The sequence below is a fragment of the Peromyscus leucopus genome, chromosome 17 (assembly GCF_004664715.2).
Source record: "Peromyscus leucopus breed LL Stock chromosome 17, UCI_PerLeu_2.1, whole genome shotgun sequence".
In the NCBI taxonomy this organism is placed as follows: Eukaryota; Metazoa; Chordata; class Mammalia; order Rodentia; family Cricetidae; genus Peromyscus; species Peromyscus leucopus.
The window spans coordinates 29,858,139-29,879,269 of record NC_051077.1 but is presented as its reverse complement, the minus strand read 5'-3'; the positions used below and the strand labels follow the sequence as shown (position 1 = coordinate 29,879,269).

Below are 21,131 nucleotides of genomic sequence, written 5' to 3'. Positions count from 1 at the left end.
CTGTCATAATGCACTCTCAGAACTCAGAGGACAATCTTCAGGAGTCAGTTCTCTCCTTCTAACACAGGGATCCCTGGGATCAAGCCCAGGATGTTAGTCTTGGCAGGCACCTTTACTGCTAGGCCATCTTATCAGTCTTAAATTAATCAGTTTATTTTTACTGTGTGTGTGTGTGTGTGTGTGTGTGTGTGTGTGTGTGTGTGTGTGTGTGTTGATGAGGTATCAAGATACCATGAAGCAATCTTTAAAGCTAGTTCTTGGTTTTGTTCTGTTTTGTTTTGGGAACAGGGTCTCTCTATCTATGTAGTCCAGGCTGTTCCGGAACTCACTCTGTAGAGCAGGCTGGCCAAGAACTCATAGTGATCCATGTGCCTCTGCCTCCTGAGTGCTGGGATTAACAGACCTGTATGTACCACCACACCTGGCCAGTTAGTGTTTAATATTAAAAATGAGAGACATGGAGGAAAGTGAAACAAACAAATGGCCAAATATCCATCGGCCACTGCTTTAGACTACAGCTCTACTAACTTATTTTTCTCCAGTGACATGACCTGTAATGGAGTAAGTCTGATAACAGAGAACACTCGATCCTTCTTCAAGCTCAAGGGGATACCTTAACAGAAACATAGCTGTGTAGAAGTGGCTTTCCTCTTTATAAATTGCAACGAGCCCTACCCTTGGGAGGCTCCTGTGTGTACAAGGCCCCTCATCCTTCAGGGAACTTCTCTGCTTTATTATTGGTGGCGGCGTAGCACTTTGGAGCCCGGCATTTGAGTCTCAGCGAGCCCTCAAAGAGACCCTGTGAGAACTGTCTATTCCTATAGATTTCTTTTCCATAGTCAGGATTCACAATAGGTACTATATGCACTTTGGCCCTCAGAGCCAGTCTTATCTCCGTAGACGTCTGAAAAGTTGACATTATGAAACAGAAACTGGGAGTGCAAGAACAGGACTCTCACTAGCGATCCGTGAGCTCAGTCTCTGGCCCCGAGCCTCCAGTCCCCGGGCTCCAGCTTCCAGGCCCCAGCATCCAGCCTCTAGCTCCCAAGATCACCTCCCTCCACTCTACTGCAAATCACCAAGTCCCTCTGATTTCTTTCTTTTCTTTGTCTGCTCGGATTGCAGTAGTTGAGCTAGAATCAATGGTGCACGGCTGGTCTTGGAAAGTTCGAGTATGTATACCTCGGGCAGCCAGGCAGGCAACACTCATCTATGTTTGCCCAACTGCCCGGGCAAGTTCAGATTCTCTGGCCATCTCGGCGTGTGCTGCTTCTTTGAAAACTCAGTGGAAAGAGAGCAGGCAAATTTGGTGGTGTGTCGAAAGAGCTCGAAACTCCGGAGGGAGGTAGGTTGCATTAGCAGGGACTGAAAGGACATTCTCGGACGCCAGACACGCTGAGCGTGGTGTGCACAGGATGTCACATGACATAGGAAACCAGCACAAGTCACCATTCAGGGAACAGTGTCCTACGCAAGCTCATTTAGAGAGGAACAAGCCTCTGTCAAAGAAAGAAAACACCCCAACGGAGGACGGCAGCAAAGAGAGAGGCAGTATCTGCAGGTATGGCTTCAAAAGTGGACGTTTCTCTCAACCACGTATGCCTAACGGTGTGTCCCCACTGCTGTGAGGAGGGCTTAATATTCTTCAGTACAGAAAGGTAGATTTTTAACATGCATCTGATTTCACATTGTAGATATACTCAGTCACCCTTCACAGTCGACTGGAGGGCGGAGGCAGTGGAAGACTAGGAGTGTAGCCAGTGAGAAGTGTTTTTCAAGACAAAAGATTAAAGAGCAATACAGAAACTGGACCTGAGGGCGTGTGTGTGTGTGTGTGTGTGTGTGTGTGTGTGTGTGTGTGTGTGTGTGAGAGAGAGAGAGAGAGAGAGAGAGAGAAACAGCCTTTTCAGTATTTAGTAGGGCACATACATTTACAAGTGACCAAGACAATATATTAATGAATTTGAAGTAAGTTTTTTTAGAAATAGAAATTATAAGGAGGATAATCATTCATATATATATATGTGTGTGTGTACATATATATACCCATTCACATATATAGTCATTCATATATAGCAATAATAAAATATAATAATTCATATATATAGAGAGAGCTTAAAACTGAAAAAAAGGATAATAAAGATGGGAAGTTGGAGTAGGGAGGGGGTCAGATGCTAGTGACTGGGGGATTTCTTAGGTGGGTGAGGTGGAGATTGAGAGCGGGCAGAGAGGATAAATGGTCAGTGTAGCTTCTACAGAACTCTGACAGGACGGAACAGTACGCACCCTGCTCAAGGCTGTCCTAACATTGCCGAGGGATCCTGTGAGCCGATCCTCTCATTCTGTGTAAATTCTGGTGTCAGTAAACTAGTTACAATTTACAATTTATGTTCTAAAAACAGTGACATTCTTCTCTTTGTAGGATGGTCTCATTACATCAGGTGGTATGTTTTATCTTCTTTGCCTCAGTTTCTAGTGGTAAGTGTTGCTTTCTTTATTTTTTCCCCAACATAAATTTTTTATTAATTATTTGGGAATTTCATGCAATGCACCCAGATCACACTTACTTCCCCTTCCTGACAGATCCACCCTCCCAACCTTGCATCCCCCCCCCCAAAAAAAAAACCCCACCAAGTCCAATTTGTATTGCCGATACACTCACTGGAGCATGGTCAAACTCCTAATGGCCAGCCCCTTAAAGAACACTGAGTCCTTCCTCACATGTCCACCCCACTGCCTGAAACCATCAGCTGTGAAGAGCTACATTCCAGCATCTTTATTACAGTTTTTAAGGACTCTCCTCACTATTTAAATATGAGGTTAATTTCCTGACCTGTAGAATAGGAAACAGTGTAATTCCATGAATTACTGTGGAATAATTCCATGTTGCTAACTCCAGGGAAGGAAGCAAAATCATTTATTTTCCAATCAAGACTCCCACTTAAGGAGTTCAAAGAAAGAAAGAGATTTAAATACAAGATTACAAAGAGACTATGCCTATATCATCTGTGTTATAGTTATGTCTGTCTGTAGACCTGTATCTATATCTAACTATATAACACATTGTAATGGTACCTAAGAGCAATATAAGAAAGCCAAAGACTTGAGTCACATCACTGATTAATTTTCCATAAGGCATTCAATCCAGTAAAACACACACACACACACATACACACACACTAATTCTGGGCTGAAAATGTTATTAGAATATTAATGTACAGCTTACACATTTGGTTAGTTTAACTACCGAATTTGTTTATTGATTACTTAATATTCAGTAGAAATAATTAATACAACTGTAAGTTACCCAATTAATATTGATCATAACAACTTAACATAAGTATTTTTCACTCCATGTTTATTCTTTATTTAAAATGAAAATTTAAAAACTCTCTTTTAAAGTAATTTATTTATGTTACATTGAATCTCTGAGACTGTCACTGGCCTTTAACCATAGTAAATTCTTTTTGATGTTGCACATGTAAAAGGTGGCAAATATAGGTATGGATTCAAAATAAAATAAATACTATGTAACGTATTAAACTATACAGTTTATAATTTCATTTTGATTTGTGATAAGATTGATTTCCAGGTTATTCTTTCATTGTCATCGTTTGAAATTCCGTTGTTAGTTCCTTGGTAAATTGTCAGTACTATTTTGATATATTTGTTTCTTTGTTTGTTTTGTATGTTGATACAGGGTTTTTCTGTATATCCCTGGTTGTCCTGGAACTCACTCTGTAGACCAGACTGGCCTTGAATTCAGAGATCTGCCTGGCTCTGCCTCCCAAGTGCTGGGATTAAAGGCATGCACCATCACCCATCCTGTTTTGACATCTTAAACACTAAATTAAACAACTGTGTTGATATAGACATGTTATTTATGTACATAAAAGCACTAATAAATACTGACCGCTCTGAACATGTCATTGCCTGGTCCTGTGTGGCTTGGTCCTGACTAGAGTGACTAGGGAATGAAGAAAGGACAGACACACTCACAACAAAGCTGGGATCAGGTGGGCTGTGTTCACTCTGATGGAGCAGTACCCACTACAACACAACCACCTGAAATACAAACACAATGAAAAAGTTTTCAAAAAATGTTTTAAAAGAAAGAAAATTAAGAGACATTACATTGGCTTAATGTGGCAAAGTTTGGTTAATTCAAAGAATGAGAAGTTACTTTAATTTAAAAAAAAAAGCAACAGATGTAGTCTACTTTTGTGGATGTAGATTCAAAAGAAAACGCCAACAGAGGTTTTTTTTCTGTGTTTATAACACTGTTGTGCAAAGTAGCTGCAAGGTAGAAACACGTGGGCATTTGAAACACTCATCCATACCACAGTACAACCTGAGTATTCATCAATGAACCAATGGTTAAACAAAATATAATATTACAGTGTGCACATGCCATGGAATATTATTCAGCATTAAAGGAAGGAAATTCTAATACATACTACATGGCTGAACCTTCATGGCATTATACTAGATGAAATAAATCATTGACAAATGAACATATGAACGATATGAATATGAATGACCTACTTATATAAGGTCCCCAGAGAAACCGGTTTCAGAGAAACAGGAGACAGAAGAGAAGTAACCAGGGGTTAATGCTAATGGTCATTTAATGAGTACAGACTTTCAGTTGGAAAAGCTGAAGGACTTCTAGAATGGTGGTGGTAATTGTGCATAATGGAAATATCCTTAATTCCACAGCATCACATTCTTGAAAAAAGCTAAAGTGGCAAATTTATGTCATATGTATTTTACCATAGAAAGACAAAACTAAAATCCTTTAGGACATTAATGCATGCAGCAAAATTTTATTTAATAAAAATTGATTTATTTAATATTTAGTATTTTTATTTTTGATTAAACTTTACTCATAACAAAAGATGTTTAGCAAACTTGGAAGAGAACTCTTCCAATGACCAAATGGTATCTTAAAACAAACAAACAAACAAAAACTACAAAAGAAAAATTCAAACCAAATGTTTTCGGGAAATCTCATGCATAATGGTGAACTGAACTATTAAGCGATTCCCTAAGGGATGGAGGGAAAGCCACGATATCCACAACTACAACTTGGCTATTGTGGACAGCAAACAATGAAGAGAGGTGTGCAAGCGTCTTTGGTATGTTGACTTAGAGTCCTTCATGTATATTCTCAGGAGTGGTACAGTTCTGCTTTTAACTTTCTGTGAAATCTCATTATAGATTTCTATTTTTCCCACAGCCTCACCATCAAGGGAATTATTCACAACAAACACATTAGGGAGTATTCTTAGGTGTCCATCCATAGACGAATGTATAAGGAAAATAGTGGACATACGAACACTAGGAAGGGGACATGGTGTTTATTTAGTTTTATTAGTTCTTTGAGAATTTCATACATTGTATTTTGCTCATATTCACCCCCACATCCCCAAACTCTTCCCATATCCATGCTCCATTCCATACCCACCCAACTTTGTGTCCCCATTTTTTCTTTGGCCTCAATGAAGAATGAAATCATACCATTTGTAGGACTGTGGATGCAACTGGAGAGCATCGTGTTAAGTAAAATAAGTCAGACTGAGAAAGATGTATGTCATGTTTTTCTCAAATTTGTGGATTCTAGACTTTATGTAGAAACATAAAATTATGTCTATATGTCATGAAGGTTGAAGTGAGACTCTGAGCCCTGGAGTCTAGGGGAGTAAAGGAGAATAGAAGGAAGGAGAGAAGCAGGAGTGTATGGAGAATAATATAGTCAAAATACACGATAAACCTCTATGCAAATGACCCTGTGAAGTCCACCACAAAGTGCAATGAATTTATGCCAATAAGTATTTTGAAAGAATATCTACTGTCACCTCTCTTAAACATTATATGAGAGATCCCACTCACCACCGTAGGGAAGGGAAAAGTAACTAAACGTCAAGGAAAGATGGAGATGAATGGATTGTTCCCATAAAAAATGACTATGTACATAGAAAATTCAAAGTAGTGAACACATCAATTATGTCAGGCAGATCATCAAGGAGTCTAAGTGTAAATTCAATATACCTTCAGAAGTGGTGGCACGTGCTTGTAATCTTAGGACTTGGGAGGTACGGGGTGCATTTGAGGTGCCATACCACCCTCTTCCATTCAAACTCATTCAATATACAAACAGTGGCCAACATTCACCAGTACTAGAAACTATACTGAGATTATGGAAATCAATATTATAAATTAAATGATTCAAATAGTGGCTATTTCCTAAGTAAAACTGCACACTTATTAATTCTTTAAAAATCAATCCAACATACCCAAACTTGCAGTTCTGCATGATAATAACATTTTAACGTGGCTTTGTACAAAGACAGTGAGTTTCTAGAGTTAGCAGACATAGTGTGAGGTGGGAATAGGTCACTGGTTGGCTGGAAGCTGCCACAACATGCTTTGGTGGGAGACAACACAGAACTTAGAAAAAGTCAAATCCAGCTAGCTCCTGAGATACTTGTCAATAATGGAGAAAGTCATGCTCCCTGCCAAACCTCTGTTGAATTTTAGAGGCAGATCTGTGGTGGAGATGTTCTTCCCATCATGGGTTCCTTCAGCAGCTACATGAATGCTATGGAGTCTAGTCTTGGAATGATGTTCCTAAATGCACGGACTAAAAATACATAGGATTACTGAGGAGATTAATTATATTGAAGTATGATCAGTTGAAATGGAAAATATTCAATAAAGAATTATGTGTGAGCAGGGTGGTCATGGCACATGCCTTTAATCCCAGCAGATTAGGTGGGAGGAAGAGCCAGGTGGATCTCTGTGTGTTTGAGCCTAGTCTACAGAGCTTCCAGGATAGGCTCCAAAGTGACACAGAGATACCCTGTCTTGGGAAAAAAAATAGAATTAGGTGTGGTTCTGAGTCACACGTTATATGAAAAGATTTAGTGGTGAACTAAACAGAAGTGGCCAACAAACTGGTGAGGAGTCATAATGATATTAAGAGTCATAATGATATTTGCTGTCATTGTGATAGATACCTCACACTACAAATAGCAATCTAGTTAAGTGCTTACATTAATGTATGTAAAATATTTACCGCATTTCCTTAGGGGTCAGTGAAAAACCAGGGGAGATCTTGTGAGTTTGTTGACTACCTAAGTCCTATGAACCTCATATGACAGTTTTGTCTGCTCTGCAACTATGGTCCTCTCAAGACATTTACTGACGGTTGTTACAACAGTACATATTTGAGTTAGGCTTTATTCTTCTTGAAGTATTTTCACAAGAGTTCGATATTTATTTCCAATGTTATAAAGAAAAAAATGGATTAGAAGTATCTCTCCATGACTTCATGAAGAACTCTAACCTGTTATTCAGTCACTAGGGAACAGTCCCAAAGGTCACATACCATACGGATTATTATGTATCTCTTTATAGCAACAGAGGACTTTTAAATTTTTGTGCAGTTTGTCTTTTTGTAAGTAAAACTTACCTGAGTTTTTAACTAAATACGACTCAATGGTTTTTCCTGGACTCTATACTTCTTGTTGGTAAAGGAGTCCATTTTTAATGTTAACATGACATCATGTAAGAGGCCATCAGTCTTGGCTTTTAGTATGTTGCAGTGTTAAAACTACGAATGAAGGAAAACATGGCAAACCTTTGCTGACCTGAAGGGGTTTCCTGAGGATCATGTTTTGCCGACCAACAGCTGAGAAATCATTGAATTGATCCCGCAGCCCTCCCAAGACAATCACAAACGTGATTCACTGAGGCCAATGTGTTGTTCATGGTTTTATTTCCATCTGGGGCCATTCACTAAAGAAGCTAACCCGAGAGCATTAGTTGCTCTGATGTCAGAGTTCAGGCTTATTTTCTGGGAAGTAGGCACGCTTGACATTGACATTATCAGATTATCTAACGAGGTCAGTGCCTGCCCAAACCCACACTAATGTGTGCCCACGTGTTTCATCACAGAATGTGTCACTAAGCTCTTCAAAGACACCTGCTTTCAAGGAGGTGACGTAAGTACTGTCTTCACACCGAGTGCCAAGTACTGCCAACTGGTCTGCACCCACCACCCACAGTGTTTGCTCTTCACATTCATGGCTGAGTCAACTTCGGATGATCCTACCAAATGGTAACTGTTCATGTTTCTCTGAAGAGGAATTCATTTCAGAGGCCAGTCACTTACCACTACTGATTACCTCCTTACACATCCCCTCCTGCCATTTTATGAATTGTGATGTTACCAGCTGGAAACTGAGTTTTCCTTCCATTAAAATATTAAATATTAGCCGGGCGGTGGTGGCGCACGCCTTTAGTCCCAGCACTCGGGAGGCAGAGCCAGGCGGATCTCTGTGAGTTCGAGGCCAGCCTGGGCTACCAAGTGAGTTCCAGAAAAAGGCGCAAAGCTACACAGAGAAACCCTGTCTCGAAAAACCAAAAAAAAAAAAAATTAAATATTACAGAAAGAATGATGTCTAGGTACATTTGTGAGAAACTGTAATGCCTCTTGAGATCTCAATATTAAGGTCATATTTTCTCTCCCACGTTTTTGTCTTATATTTGTTCTTTTTGTCACTGTTAGTTAATGATAGTGGCTATTATCTAGAACTTTCTTCTAATCGTTCAATTAGGAAAAAAAGTTTATAAAAATACTGTGAAAATTGCAACTATAATCTCCTGCTCCCTCTAAAATCCTGCCAGGTTTGCTTTGCCAACCTGTACATATTCACAGCTAAACACTGAAAATGAATTTAAAATATCATAGCCTTGCACCTCTCAATACTCCAACATGTATTTCACCACAAAGAAAGTGTAAGAAATTTAACAAAATTACCCTACACCATTACATCCTTCAAGTGTTATTTATAGCAGCTAATTAAATTCTCCATCAAACTTCACCAGTTTCCTATGACTGTTTTGTCTCTCTACTCATATTTTTTAAAATCTTAGACATGCCATCCTTTCTGTCTTTATGCTAAACTTGAAATTTAATATATAACCTTTTGTGCAAAAGCTAAGTTGCTATTATCTTTGTTTGGTTTTCTGGATTCACAGATATTTACATAATTCCATAAACTTAATTATTTTTCTGAAATCTAGAACAGAGATTGACAAGCTTACTATTATGAGCAAGGCCAGGAATAAAACTTCAGGTTTTGTTGGACCAGATGCAAACAGAACATTCTGTATTACAACTGGAAAATGTATTCGTGTAGGGGCTAGAAGGATAGCTAAGTGGTTAAGATCACTGGCTGCTCTTTAGAGGACCCAAGGTCTGTGCCCAGCACCCACTTCTAGAAGTTTGCAGTCATTTGTAACTCCAGCTCCAGGTGATCCACTGCCCTCTTCTGGCTTCCTCATGCACGGCACACACACACACACACACACACACACACACACACACACACACAGAGAGAGAGAGAGAGAGAGAGAGAGAGAGAGAGAGAGAGAGAGAGAGTCTTTATAATGTAGCCCTGTAAAAGAAAACCATTTCCAGCTTATTGACAATACAAAACTGTTAGATTCTTAACAACATTTTTGCAATAGTTCAGAGTCCGCCCATTCCTGTCCATGCCCTGTCGGAGAGGAGGGTCACGTGTGTTCTTTTAAATGTAGGGATGTTGAAATAAGAAGCAAAGCCAGGCTCTTGTTAAGTAAACATTTGCTTTGGCATGACATTCAGTAGTCTGTTTCCTTCTCTTTGTCCTTAGGATCCATCTTTGGAAACATGAATTCCCAGTGAGTAATGTTATTTCTTTCAAAAGAACAGGTTTGCCTGCATCCTGAAGGACAGTGTCACAGAAACGCTGCCAATGGTGAATATGACAGGAGCAATTTCTGGATATTCCTTCAAGCAATGCCCTCATCAATTAAGTGGTAAGATTTCCTACCAAATAAATACTAGCCACTATAATTTATACATGTAATCGTTTCAGATCCAGTCTTGTGGCATGAAATAAAATTGTACCGTCTAGAATTAAGCTTCCTCACTAAAGAACGATCTTCTTATGTAGAGTAGAGCGCATGGATATCTGCTTTCTTTTCCCCCGTAAGCACACTCCCATTCATTAGTATTTCTTAACCCTGTAAAAGCATGTCAGCACCTCAGTTCTTACTTTTTAGTGACCTCTTCCTTCCCAGCCTAAAATTGCACACAAAAGCCCTTATTGGGGGCTGGAGAGATGGCTCAGAGGTTAAGAACACTGACTGCTCTTCCAGAGGTCCTGAGTTCAATTTCCAGCAACCACATTGTGGCTCACAAACCACCTGTAATGAGATCTGGTGCCCTCTTCTGGACTGCAGTCATACATGCTGTATACATAATAAATAAATAACTCTTAAAAAAAAAAGCCCTTATTATAGATACCAATTTAAATGCCCAGACTGAAGTGGCACGCATCTTAATAATGAAATGGGTGTTTTTCAACAAAGGAATGAGTGAATCTATCACTCAGTGCAGTTCAGGCACTAGGTCAGAGAGACAAGATGCAGACGTACAAGCTTAAAGTTGTTCCAGTGTAAGAAGGACATTGGCTTCCTCACAATACCTCATAGCGGGAGTAGGAATTTGCAGAGTGAACCGAAATAACAACTGCCTCGGGAAAGCGGGTGAGAAATGAAGTCTGAGTCCAGGGCGCCAGTTGCTGGGGGAGCCCGTTGCTGGGGGAGCCCTTCCGCAGCTGCACCTGGCTTCTGGCGGTGCTCGAATTTTCTGCCTTTGTTTCCAGCTTGCAGCAAAGACGTGTATGTGGACCTAGACATGAAGGGCATGAACTATAACAGTTCTGTTGTGAAGGATGCTCGGGAATGCCAAGAGAGATGCACAAGTGATGCCCACTGCCACTTTTTCACATACGCAACAGGGCGTTTTCCCAGTGTGGCGCATCGGTGAGTGAGCTGGAGTCCAAGCTCCGGGATATAGGAGTGCCAGAGCAAGGAAAACCACTGGTTCATTAGTTATTTTCATCAACGTGAAGCCTAAATTTCCTTAACCCCCAAAAGACATTTGCATAATAGCAACCCCTGTTTTGTCATGGAAAGCTCATCGAATGTCTAATTAGCATGCATTTAATTCATAATCAAGATTTTGTGTTTCAGGGCTGGAAAGTGTTTCAATGTGTAAACACACTGGCTGTGCAAGAATGAAGACCTGAGTCGGTATCCCAGTGCCCATATAAAAGCCAGAAGTGGTTGTGCCTGCCCTTAGCCCCAGTGCTTGGGGCCTGGGGAGAGGGTGAGCGGGCAGAGACAGGATCATTGGAGCTCACTGGTCAGCTCCAGGTTTAATGAGAGAAGCTGTCTCCCATTAAAATCTTCCTTTGGACTTCCTATTCACACTTGCATACCCACATACCCCCCCCCCACACACACACAGTATGGATAGTACATACAGTGCAGTCTCACAGATTCTGTTTCAATGACACTGTTATAAGGCAAACATACGCTTACCCTCTATCCGAACTAACTTGAAAAGCACTACATTTTTGCATTGGTAGTTTTGAGGGAACTGCAACTGGTTTGGTTGGCAGTGTTCTTTCCAGTCTAACCAGTATTGGAGTAGTCCTGACCTAAAGAATCGAAACTTCAAGTCTGTTTATCTATCCAGCTAACTGTACCGCTCTGTTCCTTCCCTCAGATGAAGTATTTGAAGCCTGCGGGCAAAGTTGGAGACTGTTTCATGTGGGATTTTGAAATCTTCTGGGAAGAAAACTATTGTGTAATAATAGAAAAGTGATCTGGTTACTAATGACTAAATCTGCCTTGTTAGCTTTAAATGTTTATTAGAAAATTATATGATTTGTTCTTTTAAAATAAGTTTGTGTGCGTGTGGATGTGGGTGCTATGCGTATAGATGCACATGTGTGCAGGTAACCATAGGAGCCAGAAGAGCTATCTCTCCAGCTCCCAAGCTTCATTTTTAGATTGAGGAATCTTTGACATGACCCAGATTTGCACATTAAACTACATTTTTAATAGTTGGATTTTAACATTGACTATTCATATTCTGCTTTCCACAGTTTTGAAAAAGAAGTGAATAGGAAGTAAAGCACCAAAGATGTATTTAAAAGTCAGTAGTAAAAAATGGATAATAGCCTTCTATGGTTCTCTTTACTTCACCTCAGAGGACAATTTTTACGTCTTAGACTTAACAGAATGTGAACTGCAAGTCAGGAAAATGTTCCTAGGGTTTACAAAAAAAAAGCATACTTAGAGGGCTCAAGTTACAAAGAGCTGGAGAAATTACCCATTTACACACTCCACTCCTCACACCGCATCGGGTCTCTCAGGTTGTCTGTTCACTGATGAGATAACATTGTTCCTGAGTCCACAGGGCCACCCTGTGGTTAGAGGGGCGGCCAGGACTCAGCCAGCCAACTAATCCTGGAGGTGAACACTCCCCAGAGTAATTCCTTTATTATCATAGCCATTTCCTCCCTGCAGATGGTAATTTCTTATCCTCTTGTGCTATTATACACTTGGAAAGGATAATGTTTTCCATTTTTGTTTTATTCAGTAAAACTTGTCTTTTGAAGTTCACTCAAACGGGGACACCAACCAGAATAACAAAGCTCAGTCATGTGGTATCTGGATTTTCCCTGAAGTCCTGTGGACTTTCTAACTTGGGTAACTATTGTCTTCTCAAGGAGGTATTTGCACCATGAAGCTTGGAGAAAGCTGAGGATGTGTGCCGTAGGTCAGACTTGGAAAACGGTTGATGTTCACTGATGAAGGAGACCCAATGACCCGTCACTGTCTTCATGTGACGTGGCTCATTATGTCCTGGAAAGAATTTCTTCTTAAATTTCAAATAACTAATCAGTTATTTTTTTATAAATAATAATAAAAAAATCTTTGGGTTAACTTTCTCCTCTTGATATAATGAACAAGCACTGTCTGGAATGCCTATGACGTTGCTGGTGCCCTGACTGCCTAACACAGTTTCTTCTGTTGTACAGCTTGCATCAGGGACATTTTCCCTAACACAGTGCTTGCAGACCCCAACATTGACAGTGTGCTGGCCCCAGATGCTTTTGTCTGTCGGCGGATTTGTACCCATCACCCCAGTTGTCTGTTTTTTACATTCTTTTCCAAAGAATGGCCAAAAGAATCTCAAAGGTAAGAAGCTGCTGTTAAGGGTGACTTGTCCTCTTTTAAAGGCAGCCAATAGAGATGTGCTGCACAATCCAGATAGGACATATCTAAGTAGCAGGCAAATGCCGGACTCTTTGAGATAAGTGGGACCTGCTGAAAGGAACATCAGGAGGGAAGACTCTGGGAACACTGACCATAGCGCAAGTTCTAAGGCCCTTTGAAAAGTTCTCGGTGACATACAGTTTAGTGGCACATTGTGACTGGATGTTTCAAGAGCAGAGATAGGGACGTGGTCGCTATTAAATGCCAATGGGAGCTGACTTTACGTTCCATATGTGCTGCGCTGTAGCAGTGTTCCGTCTCTTTGATATGTTCTACATGATTCATTTATACATCCCCTTTTGTACCTTAGAAACCTTTGCCTCCTTAAGACATCTGAAAGTGGATTACCGAGCTCACGCATTGCAAAGAGCAACGCCCTTTCTGGCTTCAGTCTCCAGCATTGCAGGCATAGCACCCCAGGTACACAGTGAAGGACTTCCTTCTCCAGCTCAGCAGCCCCGAGATAGACAACTGTGAAGGCTGCATGGTTCAAATCTGGCATGTGCTTTGTTGTCTAGTATTCTGTCATCCGTCCTTTTACAATGACACCGATTTCTTGGGAGAAGAATTGGACATTGTTGATGTGAGAGGCCATGAAACCTGCCAGAAAATGTGCACCGACGCCATCCGCTGCCAGTTCTTTACATATTCCCCATCTCGAGGGTCTTGCAATGAAGGGAAGTAAGACAAGAGTCAAGGTGGATATGGTTGGAGCACCTCTTTGTAGAATGCGTTATGCTTGAAATATATATACTGTTTTGTTTTCAACCACAGGGGCAGATGTTACTTAAAACTTTCCCCGAATGGATCTCCGACTAGAATACTTCATGGGAGGGGCGGCATCTCCGGATACACACTGAGGTTGTGCAAAATGGATAATGGTGAGTACTTGAAACACTACAACTGAAGGAAAGCATTCAAGTGAAGGTATCATCGACACAAAACTGGCAAGCGACAACCACAGAGGGGTGAAAACAGTGACAAAAGCCTATAATCCCAGCACTCAGGAGGCTGAGGCAGGAGAATCAGAGGTTTGAGGCCAGGTTGGGTTAAATGGCAAGATCGTGTATCAAAAATGACAACAAACATAGACACAGAAGAGAGATAATTAGTGAGTTAACATATTTAGAGATTTTCCTTTATTCCAGCTTCTTTTGCCCAACTTTCCTATGCTTTAAGCATATGAACCAATTCTTCATTCAATTCTACATGAATTGATAAATTGAGTATGTGTTATATATATATATATTTCAAGAAGCATTTCCTGAAGAGACAGACCCAGAGGCTGATTTTTGTTTTCAACACCAAAAGAATTTGTTTTGTTTTGTTTTAATTTTCAGTTATTAAACTATCAACCAGTGCATTAATTAAGTTATTCATTTGTCTTCCCACTTGATCTTTCAGTGAAACATAAATAATGATTTTATATATATTGCATAATGTCCAATGTTATGATGTCCTGTTAATTGTGATGTACCTGAGATCTAGGAAACGAAATGTAACACTAATCACTCCTCGTGACAGTTATTTATAGCACTTTTGATATCTTGTCCCAGCAGTTCTAACATCCTAACCAGAAAACATGCCTTCCTAGAGTCAGAGGCTTGATGGCAATCTCTAGGTGACCCATGCCTCTTAAGAAAGTCAATTAAGGTGTAGTTCATCCATTCTCTGTTTTCCTCACAATAAATTTACCCAATAAAAAGGAACATTCAAAACAAGTGTTGTCTTAATTCTACTTCTTAGTGGCAGATGGGACAATTAGAAAATACTGTTAAGTGATGTGGGCATGCTTTAAAAACTGAGTTCCAGAACTGACACTTCGATAAATTGAAGATTCTGTTTCTCACCCCTTTCTGCCTTCGTTATGTTCTTCTCTGTTGAATTTATAGACTCTGGCCTGTGGAGGTGACAGAACAGATCAGTGGCAGATTGATAGCTAGAGGAGAAAATATGGAGGAAAATAAAACTGTGTGTCCTCTCAGTCTGCTTTCTGATGTGTAAACTAGATAAGTAGGTTGCACCGTACAGTATTAGACTACACAATACCCTCCTGTAAAGGGCACATCTAACCGAGGTGTTTGTCATATTTACACCGTTGCTGGTCTCTAGTGTAATTTGACTTTCTAAAGACACCCAGCAATGCCACTAAAAGAAGTGCTTCCTAATCCCAAAGGCAATGTTGAGCATTTTCAGCATTCTGTTTAAACTAATGGAACAGACATCATGATGTAACTACTACTAAAGGTCTTCATTGAGTTACTGATAATGTGCCCTAGTTACTGCTTGCTTACTAACCTTCTAAAGGTTACCTTCTTGCTTATAGGCTGAAAGGTTTCCTAGAGATTTCTCAAGTAACAGAAGGACCCATGACAATGACGCCATAGGCAAGTACTCACCATGCACTTTCTGTTATAGTGTGCACAACCAAAATTAAGCCCAGGATTGTTGGAGGAACCGCATCTGTTCATGGTGAGTGGCCATGGCAGGTGACCCTACACATCAGCTCTCCTGTCCAGGGACACCTGTGTGGAGGATCCATCATTGGAAACCAGTGGATACTGACAGCTGCTCATTGCTTCTCTGGGTTAGTGCTACCGCTCTTCTCCTTGGGCTTCATGTGTAGGTGAGATCTGGGCTACCATAATAGTAGATAGACACTTTGAAATTATAGATGATCCCATTCACTAAATGAATTCTCTCTCTGTGGGGAGAGCCAACTACAGGGGAGAGTCAACTACAGAGAAGAGTCAACCACTCCTCATCTGGCAGCCTTAGAGCAGGTGTGGGAACATACCATTCTGCCTTTACATCCAAATGCAAACAGTTTCCAAAGACTTAAAGCCACTGATTTTCTGCTGCAGAGGGCCAGCATGAAGCTCCCAATTTCCTGTCCTTGGGGCCATGTTTCCCTTCTTCTCTCTTTCTCTGCCTCCAAGCACACAGAGTTCAGTATACACCATCAAACTGGATCCCTTACTTTCATGATTTTCAGTATCAACCAAATGTAAATGTTTCAGCTGGGGAAGTGTGTAACCCAAGGCAATTTGATTGAGCACAATTCCCCTTTGCTGCGTTCAGTGTCTTCTCAGTTGTTTTCAGACAGAGGTGTACACGTTTATTTGTTTTTGTTCATTTTTTTGCATAATGCATGCACGTACTCATAACTTAACGCTACAGTTGAGGTCAATAATCCCCTTTATAAGCTCATATGAGAAAGTTCATGTGATTTTCTTCTGTCAGTGACAAGGTTGAGACTAAAACCCAGCTCCTCCTAAGCTTGTGGATGTGCTGGAGAATATGTTCAATTCTATCCAGTAGTAGCAAATTCTATCCAGTGCTTTCTTTGTAGGGGAAATATGTGACTAAGTGTTTTTTAGAATAAAATCACTTTTTTTTCCTCCTAAAGATGGAAATGATTGCCAAGTACAAATATTTGTAAAACACAAATGTCTGGGAACTGTCTAGTGATAGATCTTTTTTTTTTCACTCTGTGGTTTGTTCTGTAGGGTAGAGATATCTAAAGACTTGCGTGTCTATGGTGGCATCGTAAATCAATCAGAAATAAATGAAGATACTGCTTTCTTCAAGGTTCAAGAAATAATAATCCATGATCAATATAAGATGGCAGAAAGTGGGTATGATATAGCCCTGCTGAAACTGGAATCAGCCATGAATTACACAGGTATATAGAATTTTAGGTGGGAAGTGGTCTATAAAGGTGACCTAGATAACTAATATGCTCAGCCTTGGAGGAACCAGTCTCAACTGCCAGGCCCTTACTACAGCAAGACAAGGAAAGGTCTAGAAAGATGGCCTCACTCTGTTGGGACTGACTGTCTTGCCCGAGAACACTAGCTTACACTCTGAGATGCAGGTGAAGAGACTCCCCTTCTGGTTTCTTTAAGTTCATAGAATGACATCATTTCATAAAATATAGAAATAATAAGAATAATGTAAACTGATAGTTAGCTTTAGGGACAAAAGACTTGAGAACAGCACTAAGGAAATGCTACAGAACATGAAACCTGGTTAAAATCAAAGTTTGTGTAAAGAAGCATGTCTTATCCTTCTCTCATTCCTTTCACTTGGGATTTTTTAATTAATTAATTTATTTATTCATGGTTTTTCAAGACAGGGTTTTTCTGTGTAGTTTTGGTGACTGTCCTGGATCTCGCTCTGTAACCAGGCTAGCCTCGAACTCACAGAGATCTGCCTGCCTCTGCCTCCTGAGTGCTGGGATTAAAGGCATGCATCACTGCTGCCTGGCTGTTTGCTTCCTTCCTTCCTTCCTTCCTTCCTTCCTTCCTTCCTTCCTTCCTTCCTTTCTTTCTTTATTTCTTTATTTCTTTCTTTATTTATTTATATGTGCATTAGTGTTTTTCCTGAATGCATATCTAGGTGAGGGTGTCAGGTCCTCTGGAATTGGAGCTACACAGTTGTGAGCTGCCATGGGGGTGCTGGGAATTGACCCCAGGTCCCCTGGATGGGCAATCAGTGCTCTTAACCACTGAGCCATCTCTCCAGCCATGACTTGGGATGTGTTATATACAACCCTGAACACAAGACATGAAAATATTTGAGAAAAAGATAACACGGATATAATAAATAGAGAAAGCACAAATAAAGTCAAGTGAAGTGACAATCTTTTCTGGGGAAAATGGTTGGTTTTGCTTCTGTGTTAGAAAGCTCTTCATCACTGACAAAATTCCTGATGTAACTACTTGGTATGGAAGAAAGGTGATCTGGGCTGTGGGATATCAGAGGCTTCCACCTGGGGGTGGGGGACCTTACTGGAGCCATTGCTGGGGAATGTGCAGAGGAACAAACTGTTTACCTCATGGATGCTGGAAAGCAGAAAGACAGAAAGGAAGGGGCTGGGGTCCTAATATGAGGGGCACATGACCTAACGTCTTTCCAGAAGCCCACCTTCCCCCATCTCCAATAGTGACACAAAGTGCGTTGAGGTCTTTGAAATGTGGGTCTTTGGGTAAGACATTTCAGATCCGAACCATAGTGGCTTCTGATAACAAAAGTATGATTTCCACAACTAGATACTCAGCGGCCGATATGCCTACCTTCTAAAGGAGACAGGAATGTGCTGTACACAGAGTGCTGGGTGACTGGATGGGGGTACACCAGATCACGAGGTAACAACGGATTCATCTATCTCTGCTCTATCCTGAAATCGAAGAGCAGAGCTGATCCATAACCTTTGTTTTCTCTCTAGTCACAAGGCCAAAATGCGATTAAAGTAACACTGGTCAATTGCAGGAAGAGTAATAAAAAGACCAATATATCTGATGAAAAATATTAAATATGATTAGCCCTCTCGAAAGACTATTTTAACTGAAGACTTTTAGTATGAGGCCTAATACTCCATATAAAAGTTCTAGCTTGATTTCTAATTATTTTGTCTGAAAAGAAATTCTACTTTGTGTCATAATTAATTTTAAACTTAATAACATCAATAAAATTATATACACAATAGTGGAAATAATGTCTTTATACTCTGTAATTATAAAAATTAATTAAGCTTAGTCATTTTTTCCTTCAAGATTTTTATGTAAAATTTTGACTTTTAAGTATAATTGTATACACACACATAATATTATTCCACTAAAACACTAAAACGATCTTTTTCAGGTGAAATACAAAATACTCTCCAGAAAGCCAAGGTACCATTGGTGTCAAATGAAGAATGTCAGACAAGATACAGAAAGCATAAAATAACCAACAAGATGATCTGTGCAGGATATAAAGAAGGGGGGAAGGATGCATGCAAGGTAGGAGGGTTTCGACCAATCAACTCCATCATATTGGAGGGAGCTTAATGCATTTTTAAAAATGTTTCGTTCCACCGTGGAGCACTGGCCTAGTTTGCCCTCTGTTGCTGTGAGGAGACACTGGCCAAACACCACTTAGGGAAGGAAAGGATTTATGACTTACAGTGACAGTCCACCACAGAGGGCAGTCAAGGTAGGAATCGGAGGCAGGAACCTCGAGTCCAGAACCACAGCAGAGACCGGAGGGATGACCCTTACTGGTTTACTTCTGGGCTCATGTTCAGCGACTTTTCTTTTGTGATATATATATATATATATATATATATATATATATATATATATATATATATATTAGCAATAAGAAAACACCTCGCAGACATATGCCCACATGCCAATCTGATGGTGGCAGCCCCTCAGCTGGAGTTCCCTCTTCTTGAGTGTGTGAGCTTGACAACTCAGATTAGCAGGACATGTGATGGGTCTTGGGTAAACTAAAACCTAAAATAGAAAATCTGGATAAAGGTAAGCAATGGGATGTTTAGATGCGTGTGAAAGGACCAGAATTTCAGGTAAAGTTGCGAGGAACAGTACTTATTTGAACAGTGGGATACTTATTTAATACAAGGACGCATCTGAAGCAATCCATGCATGTTTCCTTTTCTCCCCCTTTTCGCAGGGAGATTCTGGAGGGCCGCTGTCCTGTAAACACAATGGGGTCTGGCACTTGCTGGGCATCACCAGCTGGGGTGAAGGCTGTGGTCAGAAGGAAAGGCCAGGTGTCTACACCAACGTGGCCAAGTATGTGGACTGGATCTTGGAGAAAACTCAAACGGCATGAAAGAGTTCACTAGGTATCATATGGTGGCCCTGGAAGATTATTCTACAGGAGAAGGCTTGACGCCACTGATGAGCACACTGGAATGCTGCATCCTCCCTCCCCTGAAACAAACTGAAGGAGATTGATGAATGTAAGAAAATACAGACAGAAAATTTATTTTCAGAACTCCTGATCTGTGAGACTCATAGCTTGTTTTCCACATCCACGTTCATCTACTCAATGAAACCAATGCAACAAGGGGATTTTTTTTTAAGATAAAAAATATAGCAGATATACCAAGAAAGTATCAAGCAGTGGTGCCATTTGCCTTTTAGTCTCTGTGACAAACACCCGAAGCAGTTCATGGGAAGAAAACTTCTCTTGCCCGTCGTTCCAGAGGTTTCAGCCTCTGCTCTGGTTGACTGGCTCCATGGTTTTAGCCCGAGGTGAGGCCGAACAATATGGTGACAAGAGCCTGTGGAGGAGGAGTTGCTTGTCTCATGGTAGCTGGAAATCAAATGGAACCAGGAAAGTATTGGGGACGAGACTGGTCCTTCAAAGACATACTGTCAATCACCTGCTTCTTCCAGTGACATCCCACTCCGTAAAATTCCTGTTCCTTCTCAGATAGTGCTACCAGCTGGAGACAGCTCACATTTGAACCCTCACAGGCACCATGAGATCAGGTAGAAATGCCAAGGGAACCATATAAAGAATTGTTAAATTCAAAATGAAAATCAAAAGAAATGTGGACAAGAACACACAGTGTCCATTTATAGGAACCTATTCTTCTCTGCCTATGTGAATAAAGGAAGCTTGACAGAGTTTAATGATGGGTTTTGAGAGAAACAAACAAAAAAATCCTTGTCTGTTAGATTTCTCTCTCTCTCTCTCTCTCTCTCTCTCTCTCTCTCTCTCTCTCTCTGTGTGTGTGTGTGTGTGTGTGTGTGTGTGTGTGTCTGTGTCTGTGTCTGTGTCTGTGTCTGTGTGTCTGTGTGTTCATGTATGTGCAGGTGAGCCAATCACTGTTTTTTCAAGGCAGAGCATCTTACTGGAATTTGGTGCTTGCTAAACTAGCTATCAAGCAAATCCAGAATCCTTTCTGTCTCTACCTCCCAAAATTGGAATTAAGAACATGGGCCATAGTGCCTAGCTTAAATTTCTCCCTCCCCCGTCTCTTTCTCAGTGTGTGTGTGTGTGTGTGTGTGTGTGTGTGTGTGTGTGTGTGTGTGTGTGGTGTGCATGTGAGTATAACACACACACACACACACACACACACACACACACACACATGCCATAAAGTGTATGTAGATGTTAACTGATAGTCTTTGACAATCTTCATG

At 40.6% G+C, this 21,131-nt stretch overlaps 1 protein-coding gene across 1 annotated transcript; it reads left to right on the top strand.

The window, feature by feature from the left end:
- The first annotated feature begins 1,210 nt into the window (after window positions 1-1,210).
- F11 (coagulation factor XI) lies at window positions 1,211-20,649 on the top strand. Its single transcript, XM_037211699.1, has 15 exons — window positions 1,211-1,561; window positions 2,423-2,478; window positions 7,960-8,122; window positions 9,761-9,867; window positions 10,719-10,878; window positions 12,506-12,615; window positions 12,948-13,107; window positions 13,496-13,605; window positions 13,704-13,866; window positions 13,960-14,066; window positions 15,604-15,772; window positions 16,695-16,870; window positions 18,240-18,335; window positions 18,832-18,971; window positions 19,648-20,649. The coding sequence occupies exons 1-15, from the start codon at window positions 1,416-1,418 to the stop codon at window positions 19,807-19,809; spliced, it is 2,025 nt and encodes a 674-aa protein (XP_037067594.1). The 5' UTR covers window positions 1,211-1,415; the 3' UTR covers window positions 19,810-20,649.
- Window positions 20,650-21,131: the final 482 nt, after the last annotated feature.

Bases quoted from the DNA above. Each gene is read 5' to 3' on its own strand.
- F11 (XM_037211699.1), top strand. From the start codon at position 1,416: ATGTCACATGACATAGGAAACCAGCACAAGTCACCATTCAGGGAACAG. The intron at 14,067-15,603 runs GTGAGTACTTGA...TTTCTGTTATAG, and splicing joins GTTGTGCAAAATGGATAATG to TGTGCACAACCAAAATTAAG. The intron at 16,871-18,239 runs GTATATAGAATT...TTCCACAACTAG, and splicing joins ATCAGCCATGAATTACACAG to ATACTCAGCGGCCGATATGC.